The sequence below is a fragment of the Haliotis asinina genome, chromosome 7, assembly GCF_037392515.1.
Source record: "Haliotis asinina isolate JCU_RB_2024 chromosome 7, JCU_Hal_asi_v2, whole genome shotgun sequence".
In the NCBI taxonomy this organism is placed as follows: Eukaryota; Metazoa; Mollusca; class Gastropoda; order Lepetellida; family Haliotidae; genus Haliotis; species Haliotis asinina.
In genome coordinates, this window is record NC_090286.1 from 53,497,162 (window position 1) to 53,512,722 (window position 15,561).

The window sequence follows — 15,561 nt, forward strand, 5'->3', positions numbered from 1 at the left end:
GTGTACAATACCACAATATATGTACGACCAACTCCACAGCGGAGGGGGCTATAATGCATTAATGGAGTAGCTCAGTGGTTAACGCGTTGGCTCGTCACGCGGAAGACCCGGGTTTGATTCTCCACATGGGTGCAATGTGTTTCTGGTGTCAACCGCCGTAATATTGCTGGAATATTGCTAACATTTACTTAAAACTAAACTCACCCACTCACTCACTCACGCGTTTGGTTTGATACTCACGCATGTATTACTCATGTCACGCTCTAACGACAAACCCCGTAAATCTCTTGCAAAACCTGATTCATATAAAAAATAAAAATCCCTTAAACTTCACACATATATGTCTGATTACATCGTTTTTAGTGGCTGTTCTGTTGAGGGAAGAAGCATTTGTATTTTGGCTTCTGGGGGCCTCGGGACCTTCCACACAATATGCCAGTGCCGAATTACGTAGAATGGTAAATTTTGACAACCAAACAGTGAAGTTCTAGACCTGCTAAAATTCTAACAATGTCTATTTTATATCTCATAGATTATCATTATCATTATCATTGATAGACTTCCGTCAATATTTTAAAAAAAATAAAAGAAAATAAAAAAGAAAACAACAAAAAACGGGAAACACATTTTGAACAAGAGAAGTTGACCTGGTAACCTCATGTGAGTGAGTAAAGACACCGCTATGGCCTCTAGCATAATCATAGCTTGTAAAATGGGACGAACACATCATTAAGTCAAACGCGTGCCTTAAACGCCACGAGTTAACTCTGTCAGTTCAAAGCCTCCGGGGATCCCAATGTTTAGTCGAGGTATAAACACAGTTTGATAGACGTATATGATAGAAAAAACCCGAAAATCTTCATATACTTTATCATTCGTTTACAGAAATATACCTTAGGACGGAACCCCCGTTAAGGTACTGTTTAGAATTAGTCATAGGCTACTGTTGCTTGCCGTAAGAGACAACTACTATTTCTTCCGTAAGAGGCAACTGAAACGATCGGATGGTCAGATGCATGTTGTCGTATCTGCCGATCGCGTAGATTGATACTTTGACTGATGCTCATGATATCAACCACAAGCTTATGTTGTCTAAACCATTACAATTTTTTAAACCTGCGTCATATGGCTGAAACCTGCATTAACTGATACACTAAAAAGAATGTCTTTTTAGCAAGTCTGTACATTTAAGAAAATAAGCATATATAAACACCCTACACTATACTGTGTTATCATGCATAAAATCCATTTAGAATTGGTCTTCAGCAACCACCTTGTTTTTCTTTCGTATGCGACATGTGTGATGCCTATTATCAAATCGCAACTGTGAAAATCGATAGCTCCAATGTTGCTAAGCACTAAGTTCAACAACAACAACATCAAACGAAAAAAAGTTTTTAAACCTAACAGTAAAGCTAGATCGAAAAAACACAAAATTATATGTATATGGTATTTTGATGACATGATCGGGACAACCTAACCCAGTACACACGTACGATTAACATAATGTAAATACGGCATTCATACAGAGTCATGAAATATGGGGTCAAATGCCCCCACCCGCACAGCAGAGGGTCATAGATATCACTCGTGTTCTGAAGCACCTTCTTAATTCAGCACAGCTTCTTGTAAGGACGATCTCTACAGTATAGTCGGTCAAATGATTCCCGTCCACTGAATGCGCCTATTGTTCAGTGAATTATATTGTAACCTATACGTTTACAGATAGTTATGAATTTGACTCTCGTACAAGTGACCTTATTGTACGCTGTATTCTGGGACTACATGTTCGCATATAGCTCTCTCTGTGTGTAGAATCCTCTGGCACAGAGTAAATATATTTAATGTGCCTTTGACGTCTTCAAGCACGACGAAAGACACGAGTCAATTATCTGTCATTGACGCCTTTGGGGCTGTGGGTTTAGACATATAGCTTACAGTTAATCCCAGAGTGGAAGAACGCTCTTTCGATCGATCCCGTGGCCTCGTCATATTGAGGAAGGGTGAGCAAGTGTGGTTTTACGCCGCTTTTAGTAGTATTACAGCAAACTCTCGACGGGGGACACCAGACGTGGCCATATCATACATTATTCCCATATGGGGAATCGAACCCGAGTTGTGACACTTTAACCACTGGGCCTCCCTGCCGCCCCCATCATATGGAGAGATGTTGAGGTAAAGGTAGACTAACAGCTAGTCTCTGAAATGAACATATTTTACTGAAAAAACGTTCACAGTGAAAAAAATAATAAAATGAAATGGGGCCCTGAGACTTTCTTCATTTTCAGAAGCTAAGGAAATCTAGACTTGCCGCATTTTCTAGACTTGCGTGGGCTTTCTTGGATATATATACTTCAGGGCCTGTACGACAGACTAAGGTAAAGGTATAGTTTGTGTTACCCTGCCTTATTTACGGCGTTTATGAGGACAAAAACAAGGGATGGTCGACTGTCGGAGTCTCTCACAAGCACTCACTCACTTGCACGTCACTGCGTAAATGTCCTCAATACCATACGTGAACCATTCGGTGACGCCATTTCATACCATCTGACCTGCACACAATACAACATGAATTCGTTGGTTCAGGAAACAACGACATGAGGTGTAAAATTATGAAATAACGAATTTAAGATGCACAATTCGAGAAAACGACAACTAGAAATTGTAAAGACAAATTATTTATTCAAACATCAGTGATGCCCGCTTGAGCAATGAGCAATGATTCGATAATACTGATCAACAAACGTACACACACAGTGCGCTGAATAAAAGAGGCAAGATGAAAACATCACTATTTTATGTTTGTATGACGTTAGACGCTGCACTCAGCAATATTCCAGCTATGTGGCGGCGGTCTGTAAATAATAAAGTCTGGCCCAGACAAACCAGTGATCAACAGCATGAGCATCGATCTACGTAACTGGAATACTGGAATGGGTCAACCATCAGCATGTCTGGCCACTCTATCTCGTACTTTAACGGACGTATTCATCTATTTTAATCCCTCACTAATAGAGCATCGGAATGCTCATATATTTGTACATCTCTACTGTAACCATATAGAGCGAACAGTTTGTAGACATGTGTCTAGCATTTTCGAAGCTCAGTCTAAGATATTCGTAAGTGCCATACGTTATAATTTACTTACGACTATCTTAGCACTAAGACACCCTTGACTTCGCATACTAAGAACCAATGTTAAAAATTACTCAAATCAATAATCGTTCACCCGGACAGTTCCTTAAAAATAGACACATCTCAAGATTCTCGAGATTCGTAATGAGAACCCATATAAGAGATATTCATCATGAATTCAGAGCTCTACCATAAGTAGCGTAGTGGTCTCCGCAAGTCCATAATATGTGATTATTCTTCCCTTCAGAGTAAGCGTTCAATACCCCAATATACAACACAAGCTGACAATGGCTTGAAATAACTTACATGACCATTTACAATGAAACATATCATATATACACTATGTACAGTTTGGTATTCATATGTTGAATATTCAAAATCAAACAAATGTAAATAATTTCATCATAACAATCGATAAATATACGTTGCAAAACGCGTAACGTTCACTTGGTAAACGTTGGACAGTTTGACTCCCACAAAGGACCATCATCACTGTGGATATACTCTGGCATTGGACACTAATACTGACAAGTGACTGGCAGGATCTATAGGAATTATTCATATATATGTCAAATATTTATATCAATGGTAACAGCAGAGATAACAGCTTGACATAAATAAGTAACGGTAAGTCCGTAAAGTCATTATCACAGCTTCCTTAGCGTTCCCCACTAAGGCGCACTCCGGCACAAACCTCTAGGTGGAGGGGAAAACATGGCGCAGGTACCAGAGGAATTATATACCCGTAATTACAGCTGAGAAGATTAATACTGGCGTCGTCGTCGTCATCATCATCATCATCATCATCATCATCATCATCATCATCATCCGCAAGGAGATTTAACAAAACCGCGAGCACGAGTACCACCCTGGATTTTCGTATGCATAATCCTTGTTCCAAAAGATCGAAAAACAAGGATCTTTTCATATTAACCTAACAGGTAGGTCTCATTTGCGACTTACAATCTACTTATTGCTACTTCACAAAACAGCGACAGCCTTGACCCACAAGTAATTCTCTACAGTTCAGGATTTTTCGACTTTTTATGATTGACTCTGCTTGGTAAATTATATCCACACATGATACAGTTAAAGTTTTCTTCATTTAACACCATTTGTATCTTCCTTCATGCCCCTACACAGTTTGGTCAAATGCTGGGTTATCTGCCCCTGATAAATTGTCACTCGTGTCGACCTGGGCCAGTTTCCTTCTCCTAACTTCCTCTGCGTGCTTCTCTTTAGCCTTTATCTTGTCTCTAATTTCCTTCATCCTCCTCTCCCTGTTGTCAATAACCTGGTCCATCTTCTGTGCCGTCTGCTCCACCTTCTCCTGCTGGTGCTTGGCAAAACTGTCCAGAGCAGCCAGGTGGTCGCTTTTGTCAATCTCCTTGATCTTCTCCAGTCGTTCCTGCTCTTTCCTCTGAAAATGGACATATTGAAACATATTATATCGTGTCAGCAGTACTTCAGTACAACAGTCTGTAAGTGAGTTTTGTTTTATGTCACAATCCTTATCATCAAGGCCGGCAGGAGCTTTCACGCCTGGACACAACAGGCACGAATAGTTTGAGGAAGCACTACGGACTGTACATAGACCCACATCCAGGTTAGAATATTCAGCAGCCTTTGCTTGTTGTGGGAGGCGACAAACGGTATCGGGTTGTCAGGGCCGATATCCCAGTTGCAGAGATCGACAATCATGATGTTCATCACTGGATTGTCTGGTTCAGACTCGATTATTTACAGACCGCCGCCATATAGTTGGAATACTGCTGAGTGTTAACAAACAAGCTAAACGTATTTGAAAGGACATCTTGTCAAAAGTACAAGTGAAGTCGGCTGGCCAACCGTTGATTTGGTCGTCCCAAAATACTCCCCAGGTATTGTAACTCGAATACTCGCAAAATTCGTATCATGAGTCTGCAGCGGCGTGGACGGGATTGTACAAGTTAGTAGAAGACTCGCGCACACACATTGACGTTTGGGGTCGTCGTGAACGGGCCTATTCTGCACTTAACATCCTGTACGTACCCCTGTTGTGGCATACTCAATACGTCATACAAAACCACCACTACAACATCCTGTACGTACCCCTGTTGTGGCATACTCAGTACGTCATACAAAACCACCACTACAACATCCTGTACGTTCCCCTGTTGTGGCATACTCAACACGTCATACAAAACCACCACTACAACATCCTGTACGTTCCCCTGTTGTGGCATACTCAATACGTCATACAAAACCACCACTACAACATCCTGTACGTTCCCCTGTTGTGGCATACTCAACACGTCATACAAAACCACCACTACAACATCCTGTACGTTCCCCTGTTGTGGCATACTCAATACGTCATACAAAAACACCACTACAACATCCTGTACGTTCCCCTGTTGTGGCATACTCAATACGTCATACAAAACCACCACTACAACATCCTGTACGTTCCCCTGTTGTGGCATACTCAATACGTCATACAAAACCACCACTACAACATCCTGTACGTTCCCCTGTTGTGGCATACTCAATACGTCATACAAAACCACCACTGCAACATCCTGTACGTTCCCCTGTTGTGGCATACTCAATACGTCATACAAAAACACCACTACAACATCCTGTACGTTCCCCTGTTGTGGCATACTCAATACGTCATACAAAACCACCACTACAACATCCTGTACGTTCCCCTGTTGTGGCATACTCAATACGTCATACAAAACCACCACTACAACATCCTGTACGTTCCCCGGTTGTGGCATACTCAATACGTCATACAAAACCACCACTACAACATCCTGTACGTACCCCTGTTGTGGCATACTCAATACGTCATACAAAACCACCACTACAACATCCTGTACGTACCCCTGTTGTGGCATACTCAATACGTCATACAAAACCACCACTACAACATCCTGTACGTTCCCCTGTTGTGGCATACTCAATACGTCATACAAAACCACCACTACAACATCCTGTACGTACCCCTGTTGTGGCATACTCAAGACGTCATACAAAACCACCACTACAACATCCTGTACGTTCCCCTGTTGTGGCATATTCAATACGTAATACAAAACCACCACTACAACATCATGTTCGTTTTTCAAATACAGAAGTGGCGTTCAAGCATATAAATATCTTCCACAAATGCTGATGCGATTACCAATCACCCATGTCAAGAGCGTATATATATTATTGGCTGCAATTTGTCATGATGTGCTGTATCCCCTTTGAATATGGCACAGCCCTTTGAAAATATATCTAATTAACATCAAAAGGAAATAGTAATAAATCTTCATCGATATCCTGGAACCATTTGAAGTAAACTTGATGACCTTTCACAAAGAGAGTCCACTGTTTCCTGCATACTTCACAACTAATCTTGATTCCTCATTCATAAGTAAAACACTGGGATAGGTACCAAGTCGTGAGCCCTAGTTGCTGAGAAACGCATGTTTACAGACTCTCGAAGGCGTGTGACCTCCAGCCTTACCATCGATTATTTGACTGATAAATCCAAGCGTCCTGACAACTCCAGACTACATCGACCTACCTAGCAGCGATTAACAAGTCTGATCATTCGCCGGGTGCTGTTCTCTGCTATACGGACTGAACTAGGCATCAATCATGTATACGATTTGTTACATTCCGGCAACAGGGTTTATGTTCCACGCTGAAGGCGTGATTGTATTAACATGCGAAGTAGAATAAGAAAACATTTTAAGTTAATTCTTTTCAACATCGGGAATTTTTCCTTACGAGTATAAGCCTGAATCTAGAAAAAAGGGCTTTATTATTTCCGCGTGGGATTTAACGTTCGTGACATTTGAAGTCTGACTTTCATTGTTACTAGTCAGTGTTAATAACGGTACCGGATTGTACATGCGAAGTAACTTTGTGATGGGTGGAAGAACTTATCGAGTGATGTTTTCTTTTGTAGAGAGAGACGTCTACGTTTCAGACCACATTGAGACCACGTCCACCTCTCAGTAATCTAGTCTGGAAAGACAGGCCAATGTTGGTGTACGAAAGTTCCGCGATGTCGGGTACATGAAGGCATGCTACGTACCAGTTCAAACACTTTAACATCCTGAGACGCCCTCCACCCCCTTCTATCCTATAGGTCGGCCCATGAGACAAAGGTATGGTAAATGGTACCTCTTCTGACCCTGAATGCGAGCTGGGTAGGGGGTAAGGGGGTGGGGGTGGAGGACGGAGGCATGTCCTGGAAGTAAGTGTGGGGGCAGAAATACGTCTTTCATCTGCTAATTTTCCGTTGCATTCAACGCTAAACACACAGAAAACAAACAAACCTTTCTCCTCTTTTCTGCTCTCTCGAGTTTCTCCTGAATTTCTTCCTCTGTGAGAGCCTTCTTCTTCTTCCTCCTCTTCTCCAGTTTAGCAAGACGCGGAGGAGGTCTCATTGCATGATCCTTAGCAACAATTTCAAAACTCACTCCCCCTGTAGATTCCGTCTTTGTCTTAGTGATCAGACCTTCTTCTCTCAGAGCCTGCATGATCATGGATTCTTCCAGTCGGCTTTTGTCTTTAGCACTCAGTCTTTTTTGACAGGGTTTCCCAGTAACCATGAGATCTGGAAAAAGTTTAAAATTTCATATAATACTCTCATGGCTCATGGAAACGGATTTTGCTTTTAACATTTTGTGATGGTTGAAAAGAGGCCTTAATTTTCTTCAAATCTCTATGTTATGTACGTATAGTCCGTCAATGAATAACCAGCTGTATTGTACGTACGTATAGTACGAGACTAAATAACCAGCTGTATTGTACGTACGTATAGTGCGAGACTAAAAAACCAGCTGCATTGTACGTACGTATAGTACGACACTAAATAACCAGCTGCATTGTACGTACGTATAGTACGACACTAAATAACCAGCTGTATTGTACGTACGTATAGTACGACACTAAATAACCAGCTGTATTGTACGTACGTATAGTACGACACTAAATAACCAGCTGTATTGTACGTACGTATAGTACGAGACTAAATAACCAGCTGTATTGTACGTACGTATAGTACGAGACTAAATAACCAGCTGTGTCATATACACACATATACATGTACATGTAGCACGTGAATACATAACCAACTGTATCGTATATGCGTACAGTATGTGAGTAAATTATCAACTGTATTGTACATACGTATAGTCAGTGAATAAGTAAATGTATCGTATGTTCGTAAGAACGTGAATAACTAACTAACGGGGCCATATACATGTATAATACGTGAATACATAACCACCTGTACGGTATATACGCACAGTATATGAATATATTATCACCTGTATTGTATATACGTATAGCACGTAAATATACAACCAGCTGCAGGTGTATCATATATATATATACATACAGTATGTGAATAAACAACCAGCCGCATCATCCATACGTATTGTACGCGACTAAATAACCCATCTGGAGACACAAGTATAGTGCCCAAACCATCCAAGGAGCTGTAATGTCGTCAAGCAATATGTGCCATAGGGGTTTCAGAATGAGGTCTACCCGTGAAGGTGAGGGGTAGAATAGGGCTTCAGCAACCCATGCTTGCCATGAAAGGAGACTCTGCTTGTCGTAAGAGGCGACTAACGGGATCGGGTGGTCAGGCTTGCTCACTTGGTTGACACATGTCATCGGTTCCCAACTGCACAGATCGATGCTCATACCGTTGGCCACTGTATTGTCTGGTCCAGACTTGATTATTTACAGACCGCCTTCATATAATGCCTCGATGTAACAGGACCACTTTTCAGATTGAGTTCCAATTCCATGTATTGGTCTGTCGGCTAGTTTATCATATGGTATCATACTGTAAACGCCCCGCGTCACGTCAGGATTTAATCCAACATCAAACTGACTAACTCCGTGATATAAGCGAAATACCGTTCAAAACAAGTCGCAAGCAGCCATCACCTTGCACGCATAATAATGAACTCAAACATTGGGGTGCAGTTGACGAAGGATCTAACCATATGACTAACAAAACCGCCCATAAGAATGCTAAAATTAATACATACAATTATCACTACTCTCCATATTAAGATACGAGTGTGTTATGTAACCTTCACAGATGACTGCCTTTCATGATTGCTTCTGTTGCATGAATGTACTACAGGAAAACAGAACACCATACACTGCACTAACATGGCAATACCTGGACGCTGTGACCATCATAAAAGTTTTTGTAGAATTACATCGTGCCTACAGCTACGTCAAAACTGGATAACACTCACCAGGAGCAATATGTGCCACGTAAAGAACACAAAACAGCGTTTATGCTTGAAGGATAATTGAGTAATTACAACGACAAGGAGTGTTCTTATTAAGATTTTACGATTTTTGCCCCCACAAAGAACGAGGGTCGATGGCAGTGTTTAGAATAACATTTTAACACATTGTCCTTAGATCAATATCATTTCATATATTCATGTTACGGTATGATTATTGTGATTATTATGATAAATAGTACAGATTGTTATGTATTTCAGAATGATTTATCAAAACGCCTACACTAATATGTGTATCATGGTTACAAAAACATATGACGTCATAGTAACTACGTCACGTTTCACAGCATGATATTGCCATTATACATGGCGCAAAGACTCAACCACAAATGCCCTATATTTACTTGACCTATGTGTGGACAGCTAAACGTATCGTGCGTTTAGCGACCCCAATCTCTCAGCATCACAGTGGCTAAAGACCTTTTATTTGAGTTGTTTTTTGTTTGCTTTTGTTTTTGTTTTTATCTTTCTGGAACAATACATCGGAGGATACTACATAGAATATCCATTAAGAGGCACCGAAATTCCGTACTGTAATATAACATATTTAAATCTGCCCGACCTGCAACTAGCATGACGTCAAACTGTTATATATTAGCGGGGATACTCTAAAACACGGATACCTCTATATAGGCTCCCTGATATTAGTAAGGTGAGACGGCAGTGGTAGATGAGCCATGGTATTATCTGTCACGTTTGGAGGGAACTTAATGAGCTTGCTTGTAGGAACTGATACAGAATAATGGCACTGTGCGTTGGTCTCGAATTAGCGTGATGTTACCAAGTGGTATTGCTACCGAGTTAGCGTGTCTGTTTCCCTATAATCACACCTCAGGTAGGTAAGTTCTCCTAATGACTCGGTGTGGGGTAGGCAGGTGCTTGAGTGACAGTCGACTCGAATCAAAGCCACTGACAACGTCTACACAACTACTACTCCACATGCCTCTCAAGTCAAGTAGACGTTGTTAAGTGTTTCTCAGAGTTGTTGTAGAACACCAGTCAATGTTGTCTTAACCTCCATTGTTGTCGGAACATAATTCATTTTTTTGTCTACATCTGTATTGAGGAGTTCGGGATTTTTAGTGTTTGAAAAAGGATATTTCTTTTAATTCACAATACGCCACTAAACGTCTTTACTCGAAATAGGAACTAACATATATTTGTGTCTTCTGGTGACAAGCGCTCGACTTATCGATGGTTGTTATAATTTACAGATTGATATAAATGGAAGCAGCAAAAGGGGGTTGAGTGATCCTGGCAAAGTCACACTGGGGATCGTGGCACAGATTCAGGGCTCCCCTTACATGCGTCCTAGGTAATAGACATCTCTCAGCAAGCACTTCCTATTTGAAGCCACATAGAACTTTTCCTACAATGTGTAGTCACTGTAGACGCCCCCCAAACTGCAGTCTTCTGTATTACTCGGAAATGCAGAAGGACTGTGTTCCGATCAGCAAACCAGGGTACTCTCTGTGAGTTACCCCACCTGAGACACTAAGAACAATGAGGAATCAGACATCTTGGTATTTAAGATGAAAGTGGGGCATTTCGTGGCGAGGTCAGCTTATTTGCCACAGTTTTCCTTTATCTTGTCAGTCATATCTGTGTCAAATACGTCTAAGTTTCACATATCGACTTTTAGGAATTTAAGATTATCGCGTTCCCTGAAACTCTGCAATTATTAGATTCTTGGACACCCAAGCCTAAAACAACTTGTTTAATTATGAAGTTGTGAATAGTTTATGCTCTGTCTGACGCACAGCTTATAATCTGATACCCTGATTTACTAATCACACTCATGCATTCTGCAAATCTGCGGTAGCATAATAAAGACATTACATTTTGGCGCTCCCAAAGAACTACTTATAATCAATACTGTTTTCGGTAATGCAAGGCTTTAGTCAATGTAATCCGTTTCACGGTCAATTGGGAGTGATTACCGCCAACACAGCTCAATGTGATTCCCGAACAGACATGTCAAGAAACCCCGGCGTTTCTTTTGAATAAGCACCTATCGAATTATACAATTCTTCATAAGGGTCTATTGTGAACAATAGTATAATGCAAATCTTTTTGTGATTGAAGCACTTAATGCTGGATTAATAAGTATCGCCTAATATTCAAGGACAATAGATTATGGTTGTAAAGGTAGTTGGAGATGACAGCGGAATAATCGTGTGCATTTTATCAGCACAGCGTCTCTGGGTGGATATTGGCTTCTGAATAATGTTTGATTGGTACATGCCGGAAAATGCAGGTGAAATAGAACTTCGGTGATATTGTTTACACATACACCTCTGTGTTAATCACCATTATTGTGCATATTACCATGTCCTTTCAATCCAAATACGTCTGTTAAGGAAAGGGAAAATGCACATATAATCTGATTAAAACAAACCCCAAACATATTTATTGTTTAACACCACAGTCAGATATATTTAAGCTATAGAACGGACAAATATAACTTGAACACTGAATTGCACACAGGCCTAGCTTGGAATGTTTTGTTTATCTATGAGTGGTGAGGAGCATCGTTGATATTTCATCTTTTGTGTTGTTAAGTAATTGACTTTATGTAAATACCAATATTGATATATTTTCTCGGCACGGATAAAGATGTCCATGTAACACCTTTACGTTGATGGTTATGCATATCTTTAGTTCTCTTGGGAACTTCAATGTTGCATTTAGTAATGTGGCAATATCATGGCACCATGTCCATATTCGCTTTACGTTATACTGCCATACACGCGAATACATAGACTTGCTACTGATTATCAGTATAATATCATGGATATAAGGGGGGTGGGGAGTGTTATCAAAGTGAATATTATAAAAGATCACTACACATTAGCAAGTACACAAAAGATGCATATCACAATAAATATTTTTTGCCCTTGTATCATGATAATTTAATTGTGTAAGTTTGAATTTTGTTTGCGCCACCTCCAAATAATTATCGTATTGAACTACGTGGTTTAGTTGGAATTTTAAAAAAATGTTTAATTGCAACACGAGCATTCTTACAAATACTCATGGGCAATAAGGAAATGATATTTTATAGACAGTAAGAACTAACCTAAGTCTTCCCTCTCTCCGCCGAATTCCTGTTCAATCTTTTGAACTTCATCTGGATGAGAGAATTCTGTGATGACGTGTGAGTACTCATCACATTCTCCGAGTCCAGAGTCGGCGCTCTTCTTGGACCCTGCCGAAAATCCACGATCACTCTCCATAGACTGTTCATCCCCGAGAGTGTCGCAAGAATTCAAAGAGTCTTGACTCTTGGCCGATCTGCTTTTCTTCTTTTTCCTCAGTTTCCTAACTTTGTTTCCTTGATCGTCTATGTCATATTCATACTGGTCGTCTGGATTTCCCGATTTTATTCTGTCTTTCGTTTGAGTTCCAGAATCACAAATTTCCACATCGTCCGTGTTATCATGTGCAACAGAAGCCGGCCCCACGGGTTGGATCCGCACCGCTTTCGACTGTTTGCAACCCATGTTCAGCTGCACAAATGTTCAAATTAACAAGAGATCTATTTGCAACACGAGGACACAACCAGAGGAATCCAGCAGGCGTCCCTAGAAGATAGCGTCCGTGGTTACGGCGAATTTCACAAACTGACCAAATCGCCTATACAACATCAAATGGTTAAAAATCCCTCGTGTGCTGTCATTCGGGCCTGTCTGTGTCCCTCACAATGCTATGCCGGCTGTGCAAACGCTCATTGGGTATATTCCTCGTGTATCTAAGTAAATAATAACAGCGGTAGCTAGGTCGGCGCCGTGTAGCTATAGACGCAGGCACAATATTTTGCCGAAGTTAACCGATTATAACATCGGCTCTGTACGTCATTCATGGGAGGTAACTCCTCATCCAATGAATGTGGAAGCGCAAGCAATCGAGTGGGGGGTGACAAGTAAACAAAAGTTGAAACAAAACTGAGAGGTCTGGTGATTTAATGAATAAGAACAAGTCCCCCAAAATAAAAAAAATATATATCCAGATATTGTTAACATTTGAAATCCTAAAGTCGAGTTCTGTCTTTTTTTTAAAAAATATATCAATCTATAGATCTGTCAAATAGAATGTATGTTCACTAGACTCGCCCTCCGACGTTATCTATTTTTAAACTTGAAACGTGTACTATTGATAACCTTTTCTCACAACTGCATGTCTGTATTGTTTGTATGGGTACCTGACTATGTGAAAAAACGTTTATTTTCCCCAAGCAATTTAATTTGACACATGCACACTTATTCTGTGTGGCTTTGAAACTGCAGAAACACGTACTATATTGGTTTGTTTATAACACTAATAGCTCTCAGTTTAAGACTTTAACTGAGAGGTTTAGGTCAATAAACAGTGTCAAAACAATACACCGTCATTCGTTATTCGGCTGGCCACTCGGTGATAATTAAATATTCATGAATTCTCACACCTATAGTTAATTGCTTCACACTAAGCTCTATTGTTCGATGCTATGTATTATGCATGCTAATTATCAGATATGGGATCAAGGCTGTCAGCTGGAAAGGAAATGATGTTTATGACACAGACAATTCACGCCATGTACATTGCGTGAAGCCCATTTTGGTGTCCGCCGCTCTGATATTGCTGGAATACTGCTAAAAGTGACGTTAAACCGCTCATTCCCTCCCTCCCTCCCTCGTTCACTGAAACTTGACAATGCTGACAGACAAGAAAATATACATAGAGCCTTCACGTCTCTTATACTCTTCACAAAAGTAGTAGAACTTCATTTCTAGTTAACGACTGAAAGTAACTGGGAGATATATTGGAAGCACAATTGACACTTCAGTATGACCATATATATAACGGGTGTGTGATGTGAAATTTGCATGTGTACGATTTTCATTTTCAAGCAAGAAAAGAAACCGTCGAGAAACAAACAATAACAATTATGTGATGCAAGATGACTGTCAGACTTAATGGTGTACAGTGATAATAATGTAGCCATGTAAACTTAGGACAGCAATACAGGGGTGCATTACAAATCGTTAAATTCAGGATTGCACCCCGATTCTATATAGAACCCCTGTCTATTTAATATTTGGTTTATTATCAAACAGATTAATGTAAGATAGGAGGTTATAATAAATATAGAACTCTATACTAGTGCATTTGGATGTTTTACGAGAAGATGTCATGTGAGTACAGGAACGTATATAACAAACAGAGAGAGAATTGTATGTTTATGTGTTAACGGTTATACAAACATCCATAAAGTGGATATTAAATCCACTAATTATTGTAATAAAATAAAAAAATGACATTCCATCAACATTCAATACATACTACACATCTTTTCTCTTTCTTTTTTTAAAGCGAAAGAAAAAAAAAAAGTTTTACCTTCAAAAAGCAGGAAAACGTAGTCAGTTAAGAACAGCTGACCACGGCTCTGCCCCTGTACTTGTATGGCGGCCAGTGCGTTGTGCCTCCCATGCGTTGTGTTTGGGGTGGTCATGAAAATTAAGAAAATGTTGTGCATTCAGTAGAGGCCTCTCCTTGAAAAATCAGTAACACTTATGCTTCCTATTTATACAAAAGGTCAGGTTATTATAAGAGTATATATTCACCCATAATTTGCTCCAAAATCAGAAGTAGAAAAATATACCTAATGTCTTTTAAAATATTTAGCAAAAAAACGTGAGAAAAAGTAACATTCAGCAAAATAGAATCATATTTTTAAAAAAGTAATATCTTCGGAGTACAGTGCAAAGAGTACATGTTTGATGTATCATTTAGCAAAAAGTATGATACGCACCATGTACATGTACCGGGTGAATAGTAAACACTAATGCTTCAATACAAAACTCGGCATCATCTCCTACCTTCAAACAATGTTACAAAAAATAGGGTATGTAAACACGCATGTTACATAGTTTGTGTTTTTATTCCATAGTGTAAGTCTAAAATGACCGTAACATACATTCATCCATTTCTAAACAAGCAACCATGTAACATGTACGATATAACGTGTACATGTTATATACTATGGATCCGAGGCTGGATTGTAAACCGGGGCTCAGTTTATCGATTTTGTGACCCGTAGTGTAGGCCTATGAATTAGACATAT

General features: G+C 40.0%; 1 protein-coding gene across 1 annotated transcript; it reads right to left on the reverse strand.

Annotated features, from left to right (window-relative positions):
• Positions 1-2,662: 2,662 nt before the first annotated feature.
• LOC137290988 (DNA ligase 1-like) lies at positions 2,663-13,190 on the reverse strand. The gene is made up of 3 exons (XM_067822222.1): positions 12,538-13,190; positions 7,458-7,738; positions 2,663-4,555 (listed from the first exon to the last, which is right to left on the reverse strand). The coding sequence occupies exons 1-3, from the start codon at positions 12,959-12,961 to the stop codon at positions 4,271-4,273; spliced, it is 990 nt and encodes a 329-aa protein (XP_067678323.1). The 5' UTR covers positions 12,962-13,190; the 3' UTR covers positions 2,663-4,270.
• Between the last annotated feature and the right edge of the window lie 2,371 nt (positions 13,191-15,561).

What these genes read in the sequence shown, in the direction of transcription:
- LOC137290988 (XM_067822222.1), bottom strand. Translation starts at nt 12,961, where the DNA reads ATGGGTTGCAAACAGTCGAAAGCGGTGCGGATCCAACCCGTGGGGCCG. An exon ending in CGGAGAGAGGGAAGACTTAG is followed by an intron (nt 7,739 to 12,537) that starts GTTAGTTCTTAC and finishes AACTTTTTCCAG; the next exon opens with ATCTCATGGTTACTGGGAAA. An exon ending in GAGCAGAAAAGAGGAGAAAG is followed by an intron (nt 4,556 to 7,457) that starts GTTTGTTTGTTT and finishes GTCCATTTTCAG; the next exon opens with AGGAAAGAGCAGGAACGACT.